Source organism: Lathamus discolor, chromosome 13 (assembly GCF_037157495.1).
Source record: "Lathamus discolor isolate bLatDis1 chromosome 13, bLatDis1.hap1, whole genome shotgun sequence".
Lineage (NCBI taxonomy): Eukaryota > Metazoa > Chordata > Aves > Psittaciformes > Psittacidae > Lathamus > Lathamus discolor.
In genome coordinates, this window is record NC_088896.1 from 55318 (window position 1) to 74794 (window position 19477).

The 19477-nt window shown below is 49.1% G+C and overlaps 1 protein-coding gene across 1 annotated transcript; it reads right to left on the reverse strand.

The window, feature by feature from the left end:
* Window positions 1-1465: 1465 nt before the first annotated feature.
* Window positions 1466-2443, reverse strand: LOC136021425 (olfactory receptor 14A16-like). The gene has a single exon (XM_065693628.1). It carries the CDS (start codon window positions 2441-2443, stop codon window positions 1466-1468), a length of 978 nt encoding a protein of 325 aa, XP_065549700.1.
* Between the last annotated feature and the right edge of the window lie 17034 nt (window positions 2444-19477).

A 19477-nucleotide genomic window follows, 5' to 3' on the forward strand; every position in this document is an offset into this window, starting at 1 on the left:
TTAAACCACGACAGTGCTTTTTGGTGCCCAACGTGGGGCCCGGCAAGCTCTGTCAGTAGAGCATGGGACTCTTAATCCCAGGGCATGGGTCAGAGTAAACATTACTGAGCAGCAACTAAAAACATCGGTGTTATCAGTGCTGTTCTCAGGCTGAAAGTCAAAACACAGCACTGCACCAGCTACTAAGAAGGAGAAAAATGACTGCTACTGCTGAACCCAGGACACTTCATTTTTTATTTTATTTTAGCATAATTTTCATTGCATTCTATTATAATATTATAACATTATAAAAATAAGTGAGGATTAGGGTCAGGAACAGGGGTTTACGTCAGGGTTTAGGGTTAGGGTTTAGGGTTTGTTTCAGGCCACAGCATCACAGCAGGGGGAGGACAAGGACATGAGGTGCTTGGGGGATGCCAGTGGTGTTTTGGGGGCTCTGGGGATGTTTTAGGGTGTCCATTAGGTGTTGTGCAGGTGGTTTGGAGGTTTTATTTAGGTCTCTCAGGGGTATTTCTGGGTGTTATGGTGGTGTTTTAGAGTGGTCCACTAGAGCACGTTGCTCCAAGTGCCTTCCAACCCGGCCTTGAACACAGCCAGCGATAGGACAGCCACAGCTTCTCCGGGTACCCTGTGCCAGTGTCCCACCACCCTCAAAGGGAACAACTTCCTCCAAATGTCCAACCTAAATCTCCCTTTTCTCAGTTTAAAGCTATTCCCCCTTGTCCTGTCACTGCACACCATTGTAAAAAGCCCCTCACCCGATTTCTTGTAGGCCCTGTTTAGATATGGGCAGATTGCTAAAACGTCTCCCTGGAACCTTCTCCAGGCTCAACACCCTCAGCTCTTTCAGCTTGTCTTCCCCAGAGACCTGCTCCAGCCCTCAGAGCACCTTTGTGGCCCTTCATAATCCCATCATTGTAGGATCATAAGAGAACAGAGGCTGGAAGGGACCCCAGGAGGTCTCAAGTCCAACCTGTCAGAAAAAGGCTCAGAGCAAGTGGTTCAAGGCTTGATTCAGGCCGAGCTGGAAATCCCCAAGGCCAGAGACTGTACAGCCTCTCTGGGTGACCTGATGCAGCACTTGCCTGAGCCGATGGGAACAAGGTTTCCTTCTGTCCTGGCTGAACCTCTCCTCTGTCACTATCCCCCATCACCTTTAGTCCTCCCACCAGGCACCATGGAGAGGAGCCTGGCTCTGTATTCAGAGCTGGAGCAGCCAGAAAGCTGATTTCATTCCCCTTCATTCCTGCCATGTGAGGACGTATCAAGAGAAGAAGTTTCTTCAGGATCATTTATTCCCCTTAAATAAAGTGAGAGACCACCACTGACACAAAGTGTGTGGCTCACACAACACGAGTGGCTACTTAAGCAGGAACAGATGGAAACTGACATTTCTATGAAGACAACATCATCACAAATTGAATCAGGAAAACAAATGTAAAGCAGCAAAGACAGACTTGGCTTCTCATGAACTACACTGGGAGCCCTTTGCAGAGGACAGCAGGCAGTGTGTGGCTGCTGAAGCACATCCAGTCACCAGCTTCCTCACAGCATCCTTGAGCGCCTGGTTCCTCAGGCTGTAGATGAGGGGGTTCAATACTGGAGGCACCAGTGAGTACAGCACTGACACCACCAGATCCAGGGAAGGGGAGGAGGTGGAAGGGGACTTCAGGTAGGCAAATGTGCCAGTGCTGACAAGCAGGGAGACCACAGTGAGGTGAGGGAGGCACATGGAAAAGGCTTTGTGGCGTCCCTGCTCAGAGGGGATCCTCAGCACAGCCCTGAAGATCTGCACATAGGACACCACAATGAACACAAAACAGACAAGTACCAAACAGACACTTAGCACAAGGAGCCCAACTTCCCTGAGGTAGGAATGTGAGCAGGAGAGCTTGAGGATCTGGGGAATTTCACAGAAGAACTGCTCCACAGCATTGCCTCGGCAGAGGGGTAGTGAAAATGTATTGGCTGTGTGCAAAAGAGCATTGAGAAACCCAGTGCCCCAGGCAGCTGCTGCCATGTGCACACAAGCTCTGCTGCCCAGGAGGGTCCCATAGTGCAGGGGCTTGCAGATGGCCACATAGCGGTCATAGGACATGGCAGTGAGGAGAAAATACTCTGCTGAAATGAATAAGAGAAAGAAAAAGACCTGTGCAGCACAACCTGTGTAGGAGATGGCCCTGGTGTTCCAGAGGGAATTGGCCATGGATTTGGGGACAGTGGTGGAGAAGCAGCCCAGGTCCAGCAGGGAGAGGTTGAGGAGGAAGAAGTACATGGGGGTGTGGAGGTGCTGGTCGCAGGCTGTGCTGGTTATGATGAGGCCGTTGCCCAGGAGCGCAGCCAGGGAGATGCCCAGGAAGAGCCAGAAGTGCCAGAGCTGCAGCTCCCGCCTGGCTGCGAATGGCAGGAGGAGGAACTGGGTGATGGAGCTGCCGTTGGACATCTGGTGCTTCTGGGCATGGGGCACTGTCAGAGGAGAAACAGGCAGTGACAGGTTACAGGAGACTGCTCAGGATAAAACCAGTTCATTTCCCATAAGATTTCTACAATCCCCTCAAGTTCAAATGCATTTCCCCATTCCTGGTGCTGGTGGCTGAGTGTCCTGGCAGAAGCACTGTGGCTTCAAGGACTCAGCTCTGTGCCGCTGCAGGGATTTTACAAAGCTGCTTTGTGAAAGCTCCTATACCCACGAGGGATGTCAGATGTATCAGAGGTTCAGTGCCTGCACTCACAACTATGAAGATGCTGGCTGCAGAGCAGAGCCTCAGCGTAACTTTGTTAGGAATTTCTCAGAAGTTTCTCATCTGACAAGTGCTATTTTAGGTGTAGAAATCCTATTTTTTGTAACTGCCCATGTGGTCAGTATTAGGACAGGACAGATGAAAGGGCTCAGCAGCCCGTGGATTAGTGCATAGTCTGGAGAGCTGCCCTGCACTTGTCCTATTACTGCGCACACAGATAAATAGAGAAAAGGAGAAAGAATGAGATAAAGAACAACTGGTAGGGAGCCCTGCTGACTCAAAGGGCAGAACTTCACACTCCCAGCCCTTGGTGCAGCTGTGATACACAGAGCAGGAAGCCAAGGAAGCTGAGGGCAGAGTGCCGACCCCAAGGGAAGGCTTTGTGCTCCCAAGGACCCTATGGGAGAGCTGTGCCTGTCTGGGGGCAGGTTGCAAGCCCAGCAGGACAGGCAGAGCAGACAGGGAACTGCAGAGGAGATGTTCTAGTGAGACAGTCAGCTCCTTGCACAGCACAGCATGGCCAGCAGCCACCTCCAGTGCCAGCCACCAAGACAGCTGCCTGAACGCACCCTCGCCAGGGCTGGGCTGCACTTTCCCCCCACTCCCTGCCCATGTCTCTGCTGCCTGGAGCTGTCCCTGCCAACAGCTGCTGCTCTGTGCCCAGCTCTGCTGCCTCTCAGGGCTCCCAGAGCCCATCCCATGGGCTGTGTGCTCAGCTCTGCCCTGCACACCCCTCCCGGCAGCAGGGCTCTGCCCAGGGTCATCTCTACCTGGGCAGGGGCTCAGGAGCAGCTCACACAAGTCCTGACAAGACGCTCGCTGCCTCCTCCAAAGCAGAGAAGTAAATTCCCAGCTCCCACTGCCCAGCTTGCCCACCACGAGTGGAAAACATCAAAGCTCAGGATCCTTCCTTCTAAGGCAGACGGTGCCTCAGTGTCTTTCAGAAGGACCCTCTGCAAACGTGCTCAGAGCGATGTGGAGCTCTGAGCAGCCCTGACCCACCCAGCACCCTCTCCAGTGCACACAAATACTTTTCCTTTCCTGCCAGGCGTTGTTCCTTCTCCCCCAGCTTCTCCCCCAGCGCCGTGGTGAGCTCCCGGGCAGGCTGAGTGCTTGCCCTGGCAGGCAGCAGAGTCCCTGCCCAGCACACAGGGACCCTGCTCGCAAGGGCAGCGCTGGGCACCCCTGGCTGCACACCCACATTCACACCCTGCAGCCAGCCCGGGGACAAGGGACCTGCCTTGTCCTGGCCCTCGCAGGGCGCAGAGGGAAGCCCTGCTCTGCAGCACATCCTCCTTATCTAAACAGAGAAACCAAGAGAGTGCTCCTGACAGATCCCATGGACTGTCCGAGGCAGCAGCTTGAGGAGATCCCTTCAGGAACCGCAGCTGCATTGCCCTGCACCCAGAGCCTTACCATGCACAGGGCTGGGAGGGTTTCTCCTGCAGGGAGCTCTCAGCATCCTCCACTGCCAAGTGCCTTTAAGCTCTCTGAGGCTCCCAGGTCTCCCCTGAGTGCCTGCAGGCAGTGCCCCAGCCCTGCTCCTGGGCAGAGCTATCTCTCTGAAGCGCTGCCCGCTTGTCAGCATCTGTCTGCATCCCAGGAGCCCGGCCCAGCTCAGCAGCAGAGGCCCAGCCCAAGGTGACTCTGCCTCTGCCCCTCTGAGGTTCATCCAGGGCTCCCTGGGGCTCCAGGGGAACCCTATGGGAAAGAGCCTGAAGCAAGCACTGATGCTCCCTCTGTCAGCTGCAGACACACTGCCTTCCTGCAGTGCCGTTTCTGTGATGAGAGACAGAGTTTGGTCTGAACATGAGCTTTTCTTAGAATTACAGAATCATTTAGATTGGAAAAGACTCTTAAGAACATTGAATCCAACCAATAACCAAACACTGTCAAGTCCACCACTGAGCCATGTCTTTAAGTGCTACACCTACATGTCTTTTAAATACCTCCATGTATATAAAAGGTCTTTTTATATACCTAAGAGGTCTTTTATATACCTCCAGGGATGGTGACACAACCACTTGTGTGGGCAGCCTGTTTCTTGTCCCATCATCAGACAGCACAGCCAGGCCAGCCCACGGTGGCATCTCCTTTACCCCTGCTGAATGAGATGCTGAGGCATCTCATCCTGGGATTGTAGCCCTGAGACTGGAAGGAGTCTCAGCTCCCTCCTATGAACACCACAAACCCACACAAGGTCTCACTTCCTCCGAAGGTGAAATTGTACCACTGTGTAGATGAGGTCTTCATCAGAGGAGATTGCCCCACAGAGGCAGGGGAAGCAGCAACAGCACTGTGGGAAGCACTACACGATGTCAAAGTTCCACCTGGGCAATGTCAGAAACCAAGCAGAAAGCAGCAGATCAACGCTCCCACCCAGCTGGGTGTTGGCCACAAATTTACACATCCCAGTAGGGAGCAGCATGCACCAGTTTGAACCAGTACAGACCAATATAGGCCACTACGGCCCCAGATACTGCTGGGGGTTCAATAGACCCTGCCGCAGGTCTTCCCGTTTGCAGCTGTGCTCAACTCCCAATCCCTCCCAGTGCTGCCACTACCTGCTGCAGGTGCTCCCACTCCCTCCCAGTGCTCCCAGTCCCTACCACAGGTGCTCCTGCTCATCCCCCACACGGGCTGGGGGGATGCTGGAGGCTATGGGGGGGCTCATCCCGGTCTCTTTGGATCACAGCCCTGGAACCGCTGCTGCATGAGGGCGATCCCGGCCTCTGTTCCCTGGCGGCACAGGCTGTGCTCATCCTCAGCAGCGCACCAGAGCGGCGGAGCCTGGGACGCCGCCTGCAGGCGCTCTGATGCTGGGAATGGCGCAGTTTTCCTTAGGGAAAAGGATGGCGAAGACAAACCCGGAAAAAGAAAAGGAGCTCCGGAGACCGAAGGGCAGCACCTCAAACACACCCAAACAGCCCAAAATACAGCAAAAATCCCTCCAAACTACCTTGTTCTGCTTCTCCTATTGGATGCAGGGTCAGAGCCTCAAAAGTGCCCCAAAACAGCCCAAAATAGCTCAAAACAAACCCCAAACCACCCCAAAACCACCCAAAAACATCCTGAAACTCCACAAAAATCCACCTTGTCCTGCTTCTCCTATGGAATAAAATGTCAGAGCTCCAAAACAGACCCAAAACACCCCAAAAACATGCCAAAACCAACCCATAACCATCTTGACCTGATTCTCCCATGGGACACAATTTCAGTGCACCAAAGAAGCCCCAAAACACCCCAAAACCACCTTGTCCTGCTTCTCGTATAGGATACAGGGTCAGAGAACCAAAACAGCCCCGAAACACCCCACAACACCCCAAAACCACCTTGCCCTGCTTCTCCTATGGGATACAGGGTTAGACGCCCAAAACAGCACCAAAATGGACCCAAAACAGCCCAAAACAACACCCAAAACACACAAACCCACCCCAAGCCCTCTATGAGGCAGTACAGAGATAAAATACTGGCCACTTTTCTCGTTCAGCGATGCTCAGGGCCAGTTGGGTGACTTTCACCCAAAACAGACCAAAACCACACCAAAACCACACTAAAAACACCTTGTCCTGCTCTTCACATGAGATACATGGTCAGAGCCACAAAAGAGAACAAAACCAGGCCCCAAAACCCCCCAAACCCCCCAAACCCACTTTGCCCTGCTTCTCCTATGGGATAGAGGGTCAGAGCCCCTAAACACCCCAAAAAGAGCCCCAAAACAACCCCAAAACACCCCAAAACCACCTTGTCCCTATTCTCCTATGGGATACAGGGTTAGAGCCTCAAACCAGTCCCAAACCCTCCCAAAACAGCAAAAAAACCATCCCCAAAGCATCTCAAAGCCACCGAGAAAACAACAACAAAAACACCCCAAAACCAGCTTGTCCGGCTTCTCCTATGACATACAGGGTCAGAGCACCAAAACAGCGCTGAAACAGCACAAAGACAGCCCTCAAACAGCCCCAAAACATCCCAAAACCACCACAAAACACACCAAAACCACCTTGTCCTGTTTCTCCTATGGGATACAGTGTCGGAGCATAAAATCACCCAAAAAACACCCTAAACCAGCCCTAAACCACCTTGTCCTGCTTCTTTTATGGAATGCAGTCCCAGAGTCCAAAATCGGCCCCAAACCGAACCCAAACCAGCCCCAAAACACCCCGAAAAACCCCCAAACCACCTTGTCCTGCTTCTCCTATGGAATACAGGTCATAACCCAAATACAGTCCCAAAACACATCAAAACCACACCAAAACCACACCTAAACCACCTTCTCCTGCTTCTCCTACGGGATACAGTGTCAGAGCCCCAAAACAGCACAGAACACCCCAAAACCACCCCAAAACTACCTTGTACTGCTTCTCTTATGGCATACAGGGCAGAGCCCCAAAACAGCATCAAAACACACCAAAAAAACCCCCAAAGCCACCTTCTTCTGCTTCTCCTATGGTTTAGAGAGTAAGAGCCCTAAACAAGCCCCAAAACAGCCACAAAACAAACACCACAAACCACCCCAAAACCACCCCAAACCACCCCAAACCCAAACCAAAACCACCTTGTCCTGCTTCTCCCATGGGATACAGGGTCAAAGCCCCAAAACAGCCCCAAAGCAGCACAAAACAGCTCAAAACCTCCACCAAACGACCCCAAAACACTGCAAACCACTCCAAAACAACCTTGTCCTGCTTCTCCTATGGGATACAGGGTTAGACACCAAAACAGCAGCAAAAAAGAGTCAAAACAGCCCAAAACAATAGCCAAAACACATAAAACCACCCCGAACCACCTTCTCATGTTTCTCCTATGGGATACAGGGTCAGAGCCACGTAACACCCCATAAACACACCAAAACCACACTAAAACATCCTGAAACAACCCAAAACCACCTTGTGCTGCTTCTCATAGGGGATACAGGGTCAGAGCCCCAAAACGGCCCCAAAAGACCCCCCCAAACACGCCAAAACACATCAAAACCACCTTGTCTTGCTTCTCGTATGGGATACAGGGTAAGAGCCCCAGAACCAGACACAAAACAGGTCAAAAACACCCTAAAACGACACAAGAAACCCCCAAAACATGCCACCACCACTCCAAAAACACCCCAAAACCACCTTGTCCTGCTTCTCCTATGGGATGCATAGCCAGAGCCTCAAAACACCCCAAAAGAGCATAAAAACACCTTCAAACAACCCCAAAACCACCCCAAAAACACTCCAAAACCACCTTGTCCTTCTTCTCCTATGGGATACAGTGTCGGAGCCCCAAAACAGCACAATACCATCCCAAAACCAACCCGAAAACACCCCCAAAACAACTTGTCAGGCTTCTCCTATGGCATAAAGGGTCTGAGCCAAAAAACAGCACAAAAACAGCATTCAAAAAGCCCCAAAACACCCCCAAAACATCCCAAACCCACCAGAAAAACACCCCAAACCACCGCAAACCCACCCTAAAACACCCTAAAACACACTAAAACACCCCAAAACCACATTCTCCTGCTTCTCCTATGGGATACAGAATCAGAGCCCCAAAACACCCCAAAACCATCCGAAAACACCTCAAAACTGCCTTGTCCTGCTTCTCCTACGGGATACAGGGTCAGAGCCCAAAACACCCCATAAACACCCCAATCACCCCAAACTCCATGCAAAACCACCGCAAAACCACCTTGTCCTGCTTCTCCTATGGGATACAGTGTCAGAGCCCCAAAACAGCCCCAAAACTGCTGCAAAACAGCCCAAAACAGCTCAAAACCAAACCCAAAACACCCCAAAACCACCCTAAAACACACTAAACCACCCCAAAACCACATTCTCCTGCTTCTCCTATGGGATGCAGGATCAGAGCCCCCAAACAGCCCCAAAACACCTCCAAAAAAACCAGAAACCATCCCAAGAACACCCCAAAACCACCCCAAAATCCTCTTCTCCTTCTTCTCCTATGGGATACAGGTTCAGAGTACCAAAACACCCCATAAATACCCCCAGAACACCCTAAATCACCCCAAAACCACCCCAAAACTACCATGTCTTGCTTCTCCTATGGGATAAAGGTTCAGAGCCCAAACCCAGCCCCAAACCAACCCAATACCACTCCAAAAACTCCCTAAAACACCCCAAAACCACCTTGTCCTGCTTCTCCTATGGAATACAGGGTCAGAGACCAAAACTGTTTCAAAACACCACAAAAAAAAGCCCCCAAAAATGCTCAAAACACCCCAAAACACCCCAAATTCACCTTGGCCTGCTTCTCCTATGGGATACAGCTTCAGAGCCTCAAAAAACCCCAAACCACCTCAAAACCATCTTAATCTTCTTCTTCCATGGGGCACACTTTCAGCGCACCAAAAAAGCCCCGACACACCCCAAAACACACCAAAATCCTGTAGTTCTCCTTCTCCTATGGAATACAGGGTCAGAGCCCCAAAACAGCCCCACAACAGCCCAAAAGATCCCCAAACAACCCCAAACAAACCCAAACCCACCCCAAACCATCCTGAAACACCTCAAAAAACCACCTTGTCCTGCTTCTCCTACAGGATACAGGGTAAGAGCCCCAAAACAGCCCAAAACAGCTCAAAATCAACCCCAGACCACCCCAAAATCACATTCCCCTGCTTATGCTATGGCATACAGAGTCAGAGCCCCAAAACATTACTGAAACAGCCCAAAACCACCCCAAAACCACCTTGTCCTGCTTCTCCTATGGGATACAGGGTCAGAGCCCCAAACCAGCTCAAAACAGACCAAAAACACACACAAACACCCCAAAGCACGGCAAAAAAAAAAAAACCCAAACTACCTTGTTCTGCTTCTCCTATGGGATACAGGGTCAGAGCCCCAAAAGTGACCCAAACCAGCCCAAAATAGCTCAAAACAAACCCCAAAACCACGCCAAATCAACATGAAAAGCACCCTAAAACACACCAGAACTACCTTGTCCTGCTTCTCCTATGGGATAAAGGGTCAGAGCCCCAAAGCAGACCCAAAACACCCCAAAACTGCTCAAAAACAACCCCAAACCACCCCAAAATCACCTTCTGCTTCTCCAATGGCATACAGGGTCAGAGCCCTAAAACATTGACAAAACAGCCCAAAACCACCCCAAAACCAGCCCAAAACCACTGTGTTCTGCTTCTCCTATGGCATACAGGTTCAGAGCCCAAACTCACCCAAAACCCCCCCAAAAACCAACCTAAACCACCCCAGAACTAACTTCTCCTGCTTCTCCTATGAGATACTGGCACAGAGCCCCAAAACAGCTCCCAAACACCCAAAAAAAAACCCAAAAGCACCACAAAACCAACCCAAAACTCCCCCAAAACACCTTGTCCTGTTTCTCCTATAGGATACAGGGTCAGAGAACCAAAACAGCCCCGAAACACCCCACAACACCCTAAAACCACCTTGTCCTGCTTCTCCTATGGGATGCAAGGTCAGAGTACAAAACCTCCACCAAAACACCCCAAAACCACCCTAAAACTCAATAGAAGCTCCTTCTCCTTCTTCTCCTTTGGAATACAGGGGCAGAGCCCAAAAACTGTCCCAAACCAACCCAAAACCAGTCCAAAAACACCCTAAACCACCCCAAAACGACCTTGACCAGCTTCTCCTACAGAATACAGGGTCAGAGCCCAAAACTGTTTCAAAACACCACAAAAAAAAGACCAAAAAAAAAATCCTCAAAACACCCCAAAACCACCTTGACCTGCTTCCCCTATGGAATACAGGTCATAGCCCCAAAACAGTCCCAAAACAGACCAAAACCACACCCTAAAACCACCTTCTCCTGCTTTTAATATGGGGCACAGTGTCAGAGCCCCAAAACAGCACATAACACCCCAAAAAAACCACAAAACACCCCAAAACCATCTTGTCCTGCTCCTGCTATGGGATACAGGGTTAGAGAACCAAAACAGCGCCAAAACATGCCAAAAATAAAAAAAGCCCCAAAACACCTTGTCCTTCTTCGCCTATAGGATACAGGGTTAGAGGCAAAAACAACACCAAAAACCAATCCAAGCCCAACCCAATACCACCTTGTCCTGCTTCTCGTATGGGATACAGGGTCAGAGCCTGAAAACAGACCAAATCCAGCCCAAATACACCCCCGCAACACCCCAAACCCTCCCCAAAACCGCCTTTTCCTGCTTCTCCTATGGGATAGAGGGTCAGAGCCCAAAACCAGCCACAAAACAGCCGCAAAACACACTAAACACCCCAAAATACCCCAAAAGAACCCCAAAACACACCAAAACCAACCCAAAACGACCTTGTCCTGCTTCTCCTATGGGATGCAGGCTCAGAGCTCTAAAACACCCCAAAACAACCCTAAAACAGCACAAAACAGTTCAAAACCACCACCAAACCACCCTAAAATACCGCAAAACACCCCAAAACCACCTTGTCCTGCTTCTATTATGGGATGCATGGTCAGAGAGCCAAAACAGTCCCAAAACAGCGAAAAAACACTACAAAACACCCCAAAACCTCCACCAAACCACCCCAAAATGACCTCAAAACACCGCAAACCGCCCCAAAACCACCTTGCCCTGCTTCTCCTATGGGATACAGGGTTAGACGCCCAAAACAGCACCAAAGTGGACCCGAAACAGCCCAAAACAACACCCAAAACACACAAAACCACCCCAAACCCTCTAGGAGTCAGTACAGAGATAAAGTACTGGCCACTTTTCTCGTTCAGCGATGCTCAGGGCCAGCTGGGTGGCTTTCACTTCGGCAAACTGACTCGATTCGCCCTCTCCTTCAGCAGTTCCTGCAACTTGTCGCCGAGGACTCCATACGGCTGCCTTCCATCTCCGATGCTTTCCCACAATACGGCAGGACCCATCAGTAAACAAGGCATACTGTTTTTCACTTTCTGACAGTTCGTTATATGGTGGGGGCTCTTCAGCACGCATCGCCTCCTCCTCTGCTGACATTCCGAAATCTTTGCCCTCTGGCCAGTCCATGATGACTTCTAGAATGCCTGGACGACTGGGATTTCCTATTCGAGCGCGTTGTGTAATTAGTGCAGACCATTTACTCCACGTAGCATCAGTTGCATGTCTCTTTTCCTTCGTCTCTGATCTTCACCTGTGGCTGGAGTCTAAAAGAGGGTAAGAGCTTCTTTGCAAATGATTTTCTGCCTTTTGCGTCAGTACATCATTTCATCCATTATTTTCTCTTTTTGACAGCCTGTGCCTGCCTTACATGATCTCTATTTTAAAGCATGGCAAAATAAACAGCAGTTCCTCATTTGCATGAGCTTCTAGGTCAGTGACAGATACTCTTGAGCTCTGAGACCTGTGCTTGTCTACTCAAAGGTCCCTGCTGACCACAGTGACAAAACCAGCTTTTTGTCCCCTTAATTCCTCTGCCGCCCTGCACAGGCAGCACTATGTGCAGCACCGAAAAGCAAGGTGCCCTGTAACTGGGCTCAAGTACCACAAGAACTTCAACAGCTGCCCAGATGAGCCTTCCTGCCGTCGTGGCATGTCCTTCATGTCAACAGCTTGGGCTAGGTTGGGTGCTCACAGGTTTTGGAAGGCACAGTTTGTGCTGTAAAGCATTTCTTATCAATGATAAATCTTTATACTTTCAAACTGTTTAAAACTGAATGGATGCCACTGCCAGGTAAGAGCCAGCACCTTGCGATCTTGCCACAGAACACTTTTCAGACTGGAGTTGTGATTTCACAGGAATGCTTACAATCTGCTAAGGTGTGTGTAAGAAATAGAACCACTCACAAGGCCTGCTTGGAATGATCATCGAAGGACAATCGTCATCACGTAGGGCTTGACCAACAGACTAAAAAGAGGAAAACCGGGAATGCTGAATACGTAGCAGAATTAACTACGTGGGTTTTGTTTCCCACACACTCTGAGGAAATGCCCCAAACTGGACTCTGTAGCCTCCTCCCCAAACTTGACTGGTGGACCTGCAAGACACAGTCATGATGTGAGAATCCAGCCTCTCAGTGTGATTTGGGAAAAGACTACTCTTAACCTTTCTAGTGACAAAAAAGAAAGACCTCTGCACTTTGCATCGGCAGATAAGGCAGTAATGACTGGGCGATTTCTCCTTGCCTCACCCTTACTTTTCTCTTAGAGAGTAAGAATTTAACACAACTAACATAGCTGAATTGCAGGGTGGTTTAGAGATGGGAGAAATAACACAGTACATTTGTGTCCAAAATCAGTTCCACGAAAGACAGACTTCTTTTCCTAGCTAAATTACTGAGGAGCTCTACATAACACAGGAGCCTTAAGAACTGGTTTGAGACACTACTCGACTGCTGTGGAGCACTTAAGTACTAAAGGATACTTGCCACAATACCGCAACCACATGGGTAGCTGCAGATTCTCTTTAAGCAAATAGTAATCACTGAAAGAGTTGGGGATCTGATGTGCATACAAGACCTTCATCCCTTACCAAATCACTGAAAACATATCTATGGGACAACTCCTTATATGGTGAAATCAGAATAATTCAAAGCTTTGCTGTAGCTCAGGAAAATCATGCGTATTACACATTGCTTGATGAAAACACATGTATTCCATCACCTCCTGATACACGCAGACCTTGTGAGGACCCCTAAAACCAGGTCTGCAGAACTGCCTCAAGTAATTCCACTGATCGCGTTTGTATCTGTAGGAAGCCTGAACATCAGTGTAGGTCACAAACCTGCCTGGGCACTTTGAGACACAAAGCTGCAAGAAAAGAAGGGACACTGGGGGTAGAGAAGGGTAAGGAAAGTCAGCGCAATCAAAAAGCAAGAGAAAAGGCCACCTGCAAAACTGCCCTCTTTTATGGAACTGCCTTCAGTAATGCTTACTGCAGCATTTGGGAAGGGACACAATGCACTTGCGAGTGCATTTTGAAGGATATGAATTTTTAAAACAAACAAATGCATGTCTACTTCTTAAGCACCATGATTAAAAGGCAATCTCGGTATTTCACTCACCTGTCTTATAGGGCACTGTAGGTTTATTAACACTACGGGGCTGGCACATTCCAGAATGCTGAAGTGAAACAAAATGGTCTTGTTCCTATGGAAGTGGACCTAAGTAATGTTATGATTAAGGGTGCTTGTACATCCTACCATTCAAAACCTGACAGCATGGATTGATATTTAAATTCTACCATTGTGATTGGTGATACTGCCCACACAAAACAAACAAACAAAAACAAACCCAAACAAATCCCAAGCAGACCCTGAGTCTTTCATGCCAAGACATCTCCAAAACCAGAAGCATTTGGTCTAAAGAAGTATGTGAGCTAAAGACTGCTAACTTTTGAGAAGGTGTTTTCACAGAACGCTTTTAAGCTGAAACAACCCAGGCACTGTTACAGGCATCTGTAGCCCTGCCTCTGAGAAGTGAGGTCTGTAAAACACCCCCGCAAAAACTCTAGGGCTCCCCTGCTTGCACTGAACACACTGCGTGTGCACTGCGGGCAAAATCACTATGGGCAAATGCTACACTGTGAAAGCTGCCTGTTTCTGCCTGGTCAGAAGGAGGCACCAAAATCAACCAAAAGCTCTTTACGGCTGAAACCTTAAAGCAGCTGGCCAGGAAACAGAACCATAATAATAGCATCTGCTCCTAACCCTGACAAACCTCCTGTGATGGAAAGTAGGGACAGCCTGAGGACTTTGCACCCCAGATCCTCACACTTGACAGCTTCAGGAATTTCACTGCACATTCCAGTTCCCTTTAAAACTGGGGTGAGCTCAACTGCCTGACATTTTACAAGGTTAAATTGTTTTCACCAAGGTCTGTTCTACGGTGCACTGGTAACAAACCACGCATCCTGCCAAAACCGGTTTCACTAACATTAGCTGTGATTTCTTCAAATCCACAGAGTAAACTTTTGGACTGAAATGTTAGTGCTCTTCAACAGCTTCTTCACAGTGCTCATGACTACTTCTCAGTGAGACTGCTGTGAATGCTTGCTCCAAGCACAAGACTCAAAACACAGAGACTGCGATCACTTTCCCAGCAAAACTTCTCACACTAAAGCCTTAGAGACGCAGGAAAACCATAGTCCTGGGTTAGCCTTTCACAGTGCTTACTTTCCGGACATCAGAAAGCCCTGACAATGGCAGCAGGGAAGGCACGACGAGCACATCCCACACCTCCACTTTCAGGGACCAGAGGGACTTGTTCAGAGGGGCCTCCTGGCCTACTGCCACAAACACTCCTGCTTTCCCAGTAGGATGCGGTATGTCTCTTTTGGCCTGTATTTTTATGAGAAACTCCTCAACGTAGCCAGGACGTGCCAAATTGCAGTCTCAGCAGCTGTACTATTCTCCAGCTATCGTAGAGATGGAGGGACATTTGTGGATAGGAACTGGAAATCACATTGTAAAAAACAACCAAAGGGAAGTCTTGATTAACAAAGAGAAAGAAGGAATGGGAGTGTAACAAAGCAGAAGAAGGAATGGGAGTGGATGATAACAGAGACGCACGTCTGGCTACACACCACACAGTGCACGGACACTGTGGGTCTGAGGCTCCCAAACCCACCTGCCCACTGCTTCGTACTGACCTCAGAGGGCAGAAGGGCAAATTGGGAGTGAGAAGGGGAGCAGAGAAGGGTTGCAGTGAGGGGAACACACAACACAACTTTTGCTCCTAGTTTTTCTTCTTCAGGAAGCTGGCCTCTCCAAAACCTGCTGTGAAGAATCTCAGAGGGTGGAACAGGTCTTCTTACACCATTTAGTCTCTTTCCTCTGTAACAAAAAACTTGGGAGGATATGAAGTCCTAGCTCTGCCTCTGTTCCACTCCCCATCTCCTGCTCCTTCCCTTCTGAATGCACCTTGGACAGAGGCTTCCTCATGTTTTCTCCCCCTTAGTAAACTACATGGGAAAAGAAAGAAAAAGCAGAGAGCTGTTGCCAAACACTAGCTTCAGGTTTGCTTCCAGCAGAGCCTCCAGCTTCCTGACAGAAACAACGGCATAAAGGGTGCCTAATACTTAATTTCTAAAAGGAGAAGTTGAGGGAAAAAAACAAACTACCTTTACAATTCTGTGTCATAAAGCACTTAGATTTTCCAGAGGAAACATCGATGCAACATCTTTCCTTCCTGAGCAGCTATTTCCATGCAGAAGGGCTGTGTTGAGATCAACGGATTCATTTCACTCTCACAATTCAGGATTTAAAAGCACTGGGAAAGAGACAAGAAAAGCAAGCCACTCAGAAGGTATCCCAGGGAAGCTGTGCTTACAGCTGCCTGCTCCCACACCTCTCAGTCTCCTCTCTACTGCCACTGCCTAAACACCAGAAATAAAACCCCAAGAGCTTCTCCTTCTGGTCTTTTCTGTTACTTGGTGCATGTTGAGAACAAGTAAGAACCAGGCAGCAACGCTTTAGGACTACTCTTGCTCCATGGTGGATAAAAGAATTCATGATCCAAACTTGGGTAGTTAGAAGCTGTGCCCTTAGTGATGTCATCTATAAGCTACGCTGATCCTTTACCAAAAAGATCCTCTGAATGATGAAAACAACTGCATTTACTGTGAGGGTGGTGAGGCCCTGGCGGTGTTCAAGGCCAGGTTGGATGAAGCCTTGGGTGGCATGGGCTACTGAGTGGTGTCCCAGCCTGATGGAAGTGGATGATCTTAAGGTCCTTTCCAACCAAAACCATTCTATGATTCTATGAAAAGAAAATGGCAGGTTCCCAACGGGGAAAAATCAGGCATGAGAGAGAAACACTGCTGGCTTTGCATATTGGGGATGAGGCTTTGCAGTATTAATGTTTTGTAATACTAAGACTTTGAATATTGGGGCTGGGGCTAAGTTGCTAAGGGAACGAAACAAAGGGTTTGAAATACCATGACTTAAACAGGCATGCTCTGTGCTTAAAGACAACGTCATCTTTGGGCAACAGACATGCTCTGTGATGCAAAAGAACGCTATTCTTGTACAGCCTATGAAGCTAAACCGCTGCAAACTGCTGGTTTAATATTCACAATATTAAAGCTTTACGATCAATATTAAGGCCTTGCAATACTAAGATTTTTCAATACTGGCCATGGGGCTAAGTTACTAAGGGAACAAGACAAAGGGTTTGAGACACCATAACTTAGAAAGACACACTCTGTGGTTAGAGACAGGATCGTCTTTTGGATGAAAGACAAACTCTGTGGTTAAAAACAATGTCTTTGTACAGCCTGGGAAACTAAGCAGGTGCAGGCTGGTTACACAGGAAGTTGGGGTACCACATCTCTGATAGAAAGTTACCAAATCAAACCATAAAAGGAGATAAATAAATAAGAGGAAGGGGCGTACGAAATCGAGTAAGGGACCTTCAAGCTCCTCCAGCTCCAACCCCTGCCACGGGCAGGGACACCTTCCACTGGAGCAGCTTGCTCCAAGCGCCTGTGTCCAACCCGGCCTTGAACACTGTCAGGGATGGGGCAGCCACAGCTTCTCTGGGCACCCGGTGCCAGCGCCTCACAGGGAAGAGCTTCTGCCTCATATGAAATGAAATTAAATCCTGTTTCCACTTGTTACCTTTGTGTGTCTTGAAATTGTTTCTGGAGCTGAAAAAACACTTGAGCTTTCAGGCAAACAACAGCCTCATCATGCGATTCATGGCAGTGCAGGGAACGGCACAGCCCAGCACAGCCCAGCAGAGAAACATAGAATAGTTTGGATAGGGGGGGACCTTAAGATCATCCAGTTCCAACCCCCTGCCATGGGCAGGGACACCTCACCCTAAACCATGTCACCCAAGGCTCTGTCCAGCCTGGCCTTGAACACTGCCAGCGATGGAGCATTCACAACTTCCCCAAGCAACACATTCCAGTGCCTCAACACCCTTGCAGTAAAGAACTTCCTCCTTATATCTAACCTGAACTTCCCCTGATTAAGTTTGAACCCATCACCCCTTGTCCTGTCACTACAGTCCCTAACGAAGAGTCTATCCCCAGCATCCTTATAGGCCCCCTGTAGATACCGGAAGGCTGCTATGAGGTCTCCACACAGTTTCTCTTCTCCAGGCTGAACACCCCCAACTTTCTTACCCTGTCTTCACAGAGGAGGTGCTCCAGCCCCTGATCATCTTCACAACCCTCCTCTGGACTTGCTTCAACAGCTTCATGTCCTTTTCATCTTGAGGACACCAACACACGCTGTAGCACAGCATAAGACAGCACAGCACCTCATGGAATGTGATGGCATAGCAAAGCATGCCATAGTACAGCACAGCACAGAACAGCATAGCACAGACCAGCAAAGTATAGCATAGAATCGCATGGGACGGCATAGCACAACATAGCACAGCAGAGCAAAGCAGAGCAGAGCACAGACCAGAAGAGCATAGACTAGCTCATTGGAAGGGACCTACAACCACCACCTAGTCCAACTGCCTCACCAAATCAGGGCTGACCAAAAGCCAAAGCATTGTCCAAATGCCTCTTCAACACCGACAGCCTTGGGGCATCAACCACCTCCCTAGGAAGCCTGTGCCACCCCCTGAACACCCTCTCTGTGAAGAAATGCTTCCTTCTATGAAGTGCGAGCCTCCCCTGACTCCCAGGGCTCCTGTCCCTGGATCCCAGGGAGAAGAGATCAGCACCTCCCTGGGCTTTTAGATCCTGACAACAGTTTTGCTTCTCTTCGTTTACCAGCATGTGTATAAACTCAAACCAGTGTTCATAGACAAAGTACGCATTCATTTAGCCTTGTGGATTCCCTGGCATGCCTGGATTCCATTTCTAAGTAGCATCTTGCCATAAGGTGACACAGAGGTCAACAAAAAAAAACCTGAAAAGAAGGAAAAGCTCTGGAGTCAAAGGGAACACACAGTTAGAACTGACTGAAGTAAGTGAAAGGCAGAGCAAAAGCGTCCCCTTCCTGTCTGCTCCGACTGTACCTGGTTTGGGTTATGGGGAGCCACAGAGAGGGTGGAAGCCTCTCATCTCTCTTTACAAGTGTTCTCTCTCTTGCTGTAAAAGCACTGCAGGCTCAGGTGCTTCTGGTGTCAGAGCCACACTTGGTGTGATTCTTAAAGCCAATCCGCATCTGGTCTGAAGTGGGGGGGGTGGATTTTAGTTTTCTTTCTAATACACATATTTCTGTATGTGTTTTAGAGCAGAACCTGGAGCTTGGTGTGGTGGGCATAAATCCCTGGAAAGCTTGCCAATTATTGCTGCACAGCTGTCCTGGGTTCAGCTCTAACAGTTCTCTTCCTCCTTCTTAACAGCCAACCTCAAAGGAGTTCAGATTTTTTTATAAAGGGTGCACAAAAGCTTTGATTATTTCTTCATTGTCTCACCTTTTGGTGTTTAGGTTTTGTTGTTTTATTTTCTTGGTTTTTTGGGTTTGTTTTTTTTTTTTTTGTTTTGGTTTCTTTTGTCCCAATTCTTGTGCAGTATTATCTTAGGGTTGTATGAAACTTTCATGGAGATCCTACTGCCCTGACAGCAGAGTATCCCCAGACGCGCTGGGGAATCCCAAATGTGGTTTTACACAGGGTTCTCACACCCTTCAAACAGTCACATACCACACACTTGGACTAAGCACTAGCACCCTCACTACCAACTACTAGTCCTAGTCAAAGTCTGCCAGGCGCTCATGCTGCTTCTGCTGCAGTCCTGCTCTTGTCTAGTGATGCAGACGTCCCTGGACCAGTCCTGCAGGAGATACTGATTAATGCTGTGCGGGACAGTGGGAGGGTTTCAAAGTCATTCTGGAGGGGCTGGGATTCTGCCACTGTTTCTGCT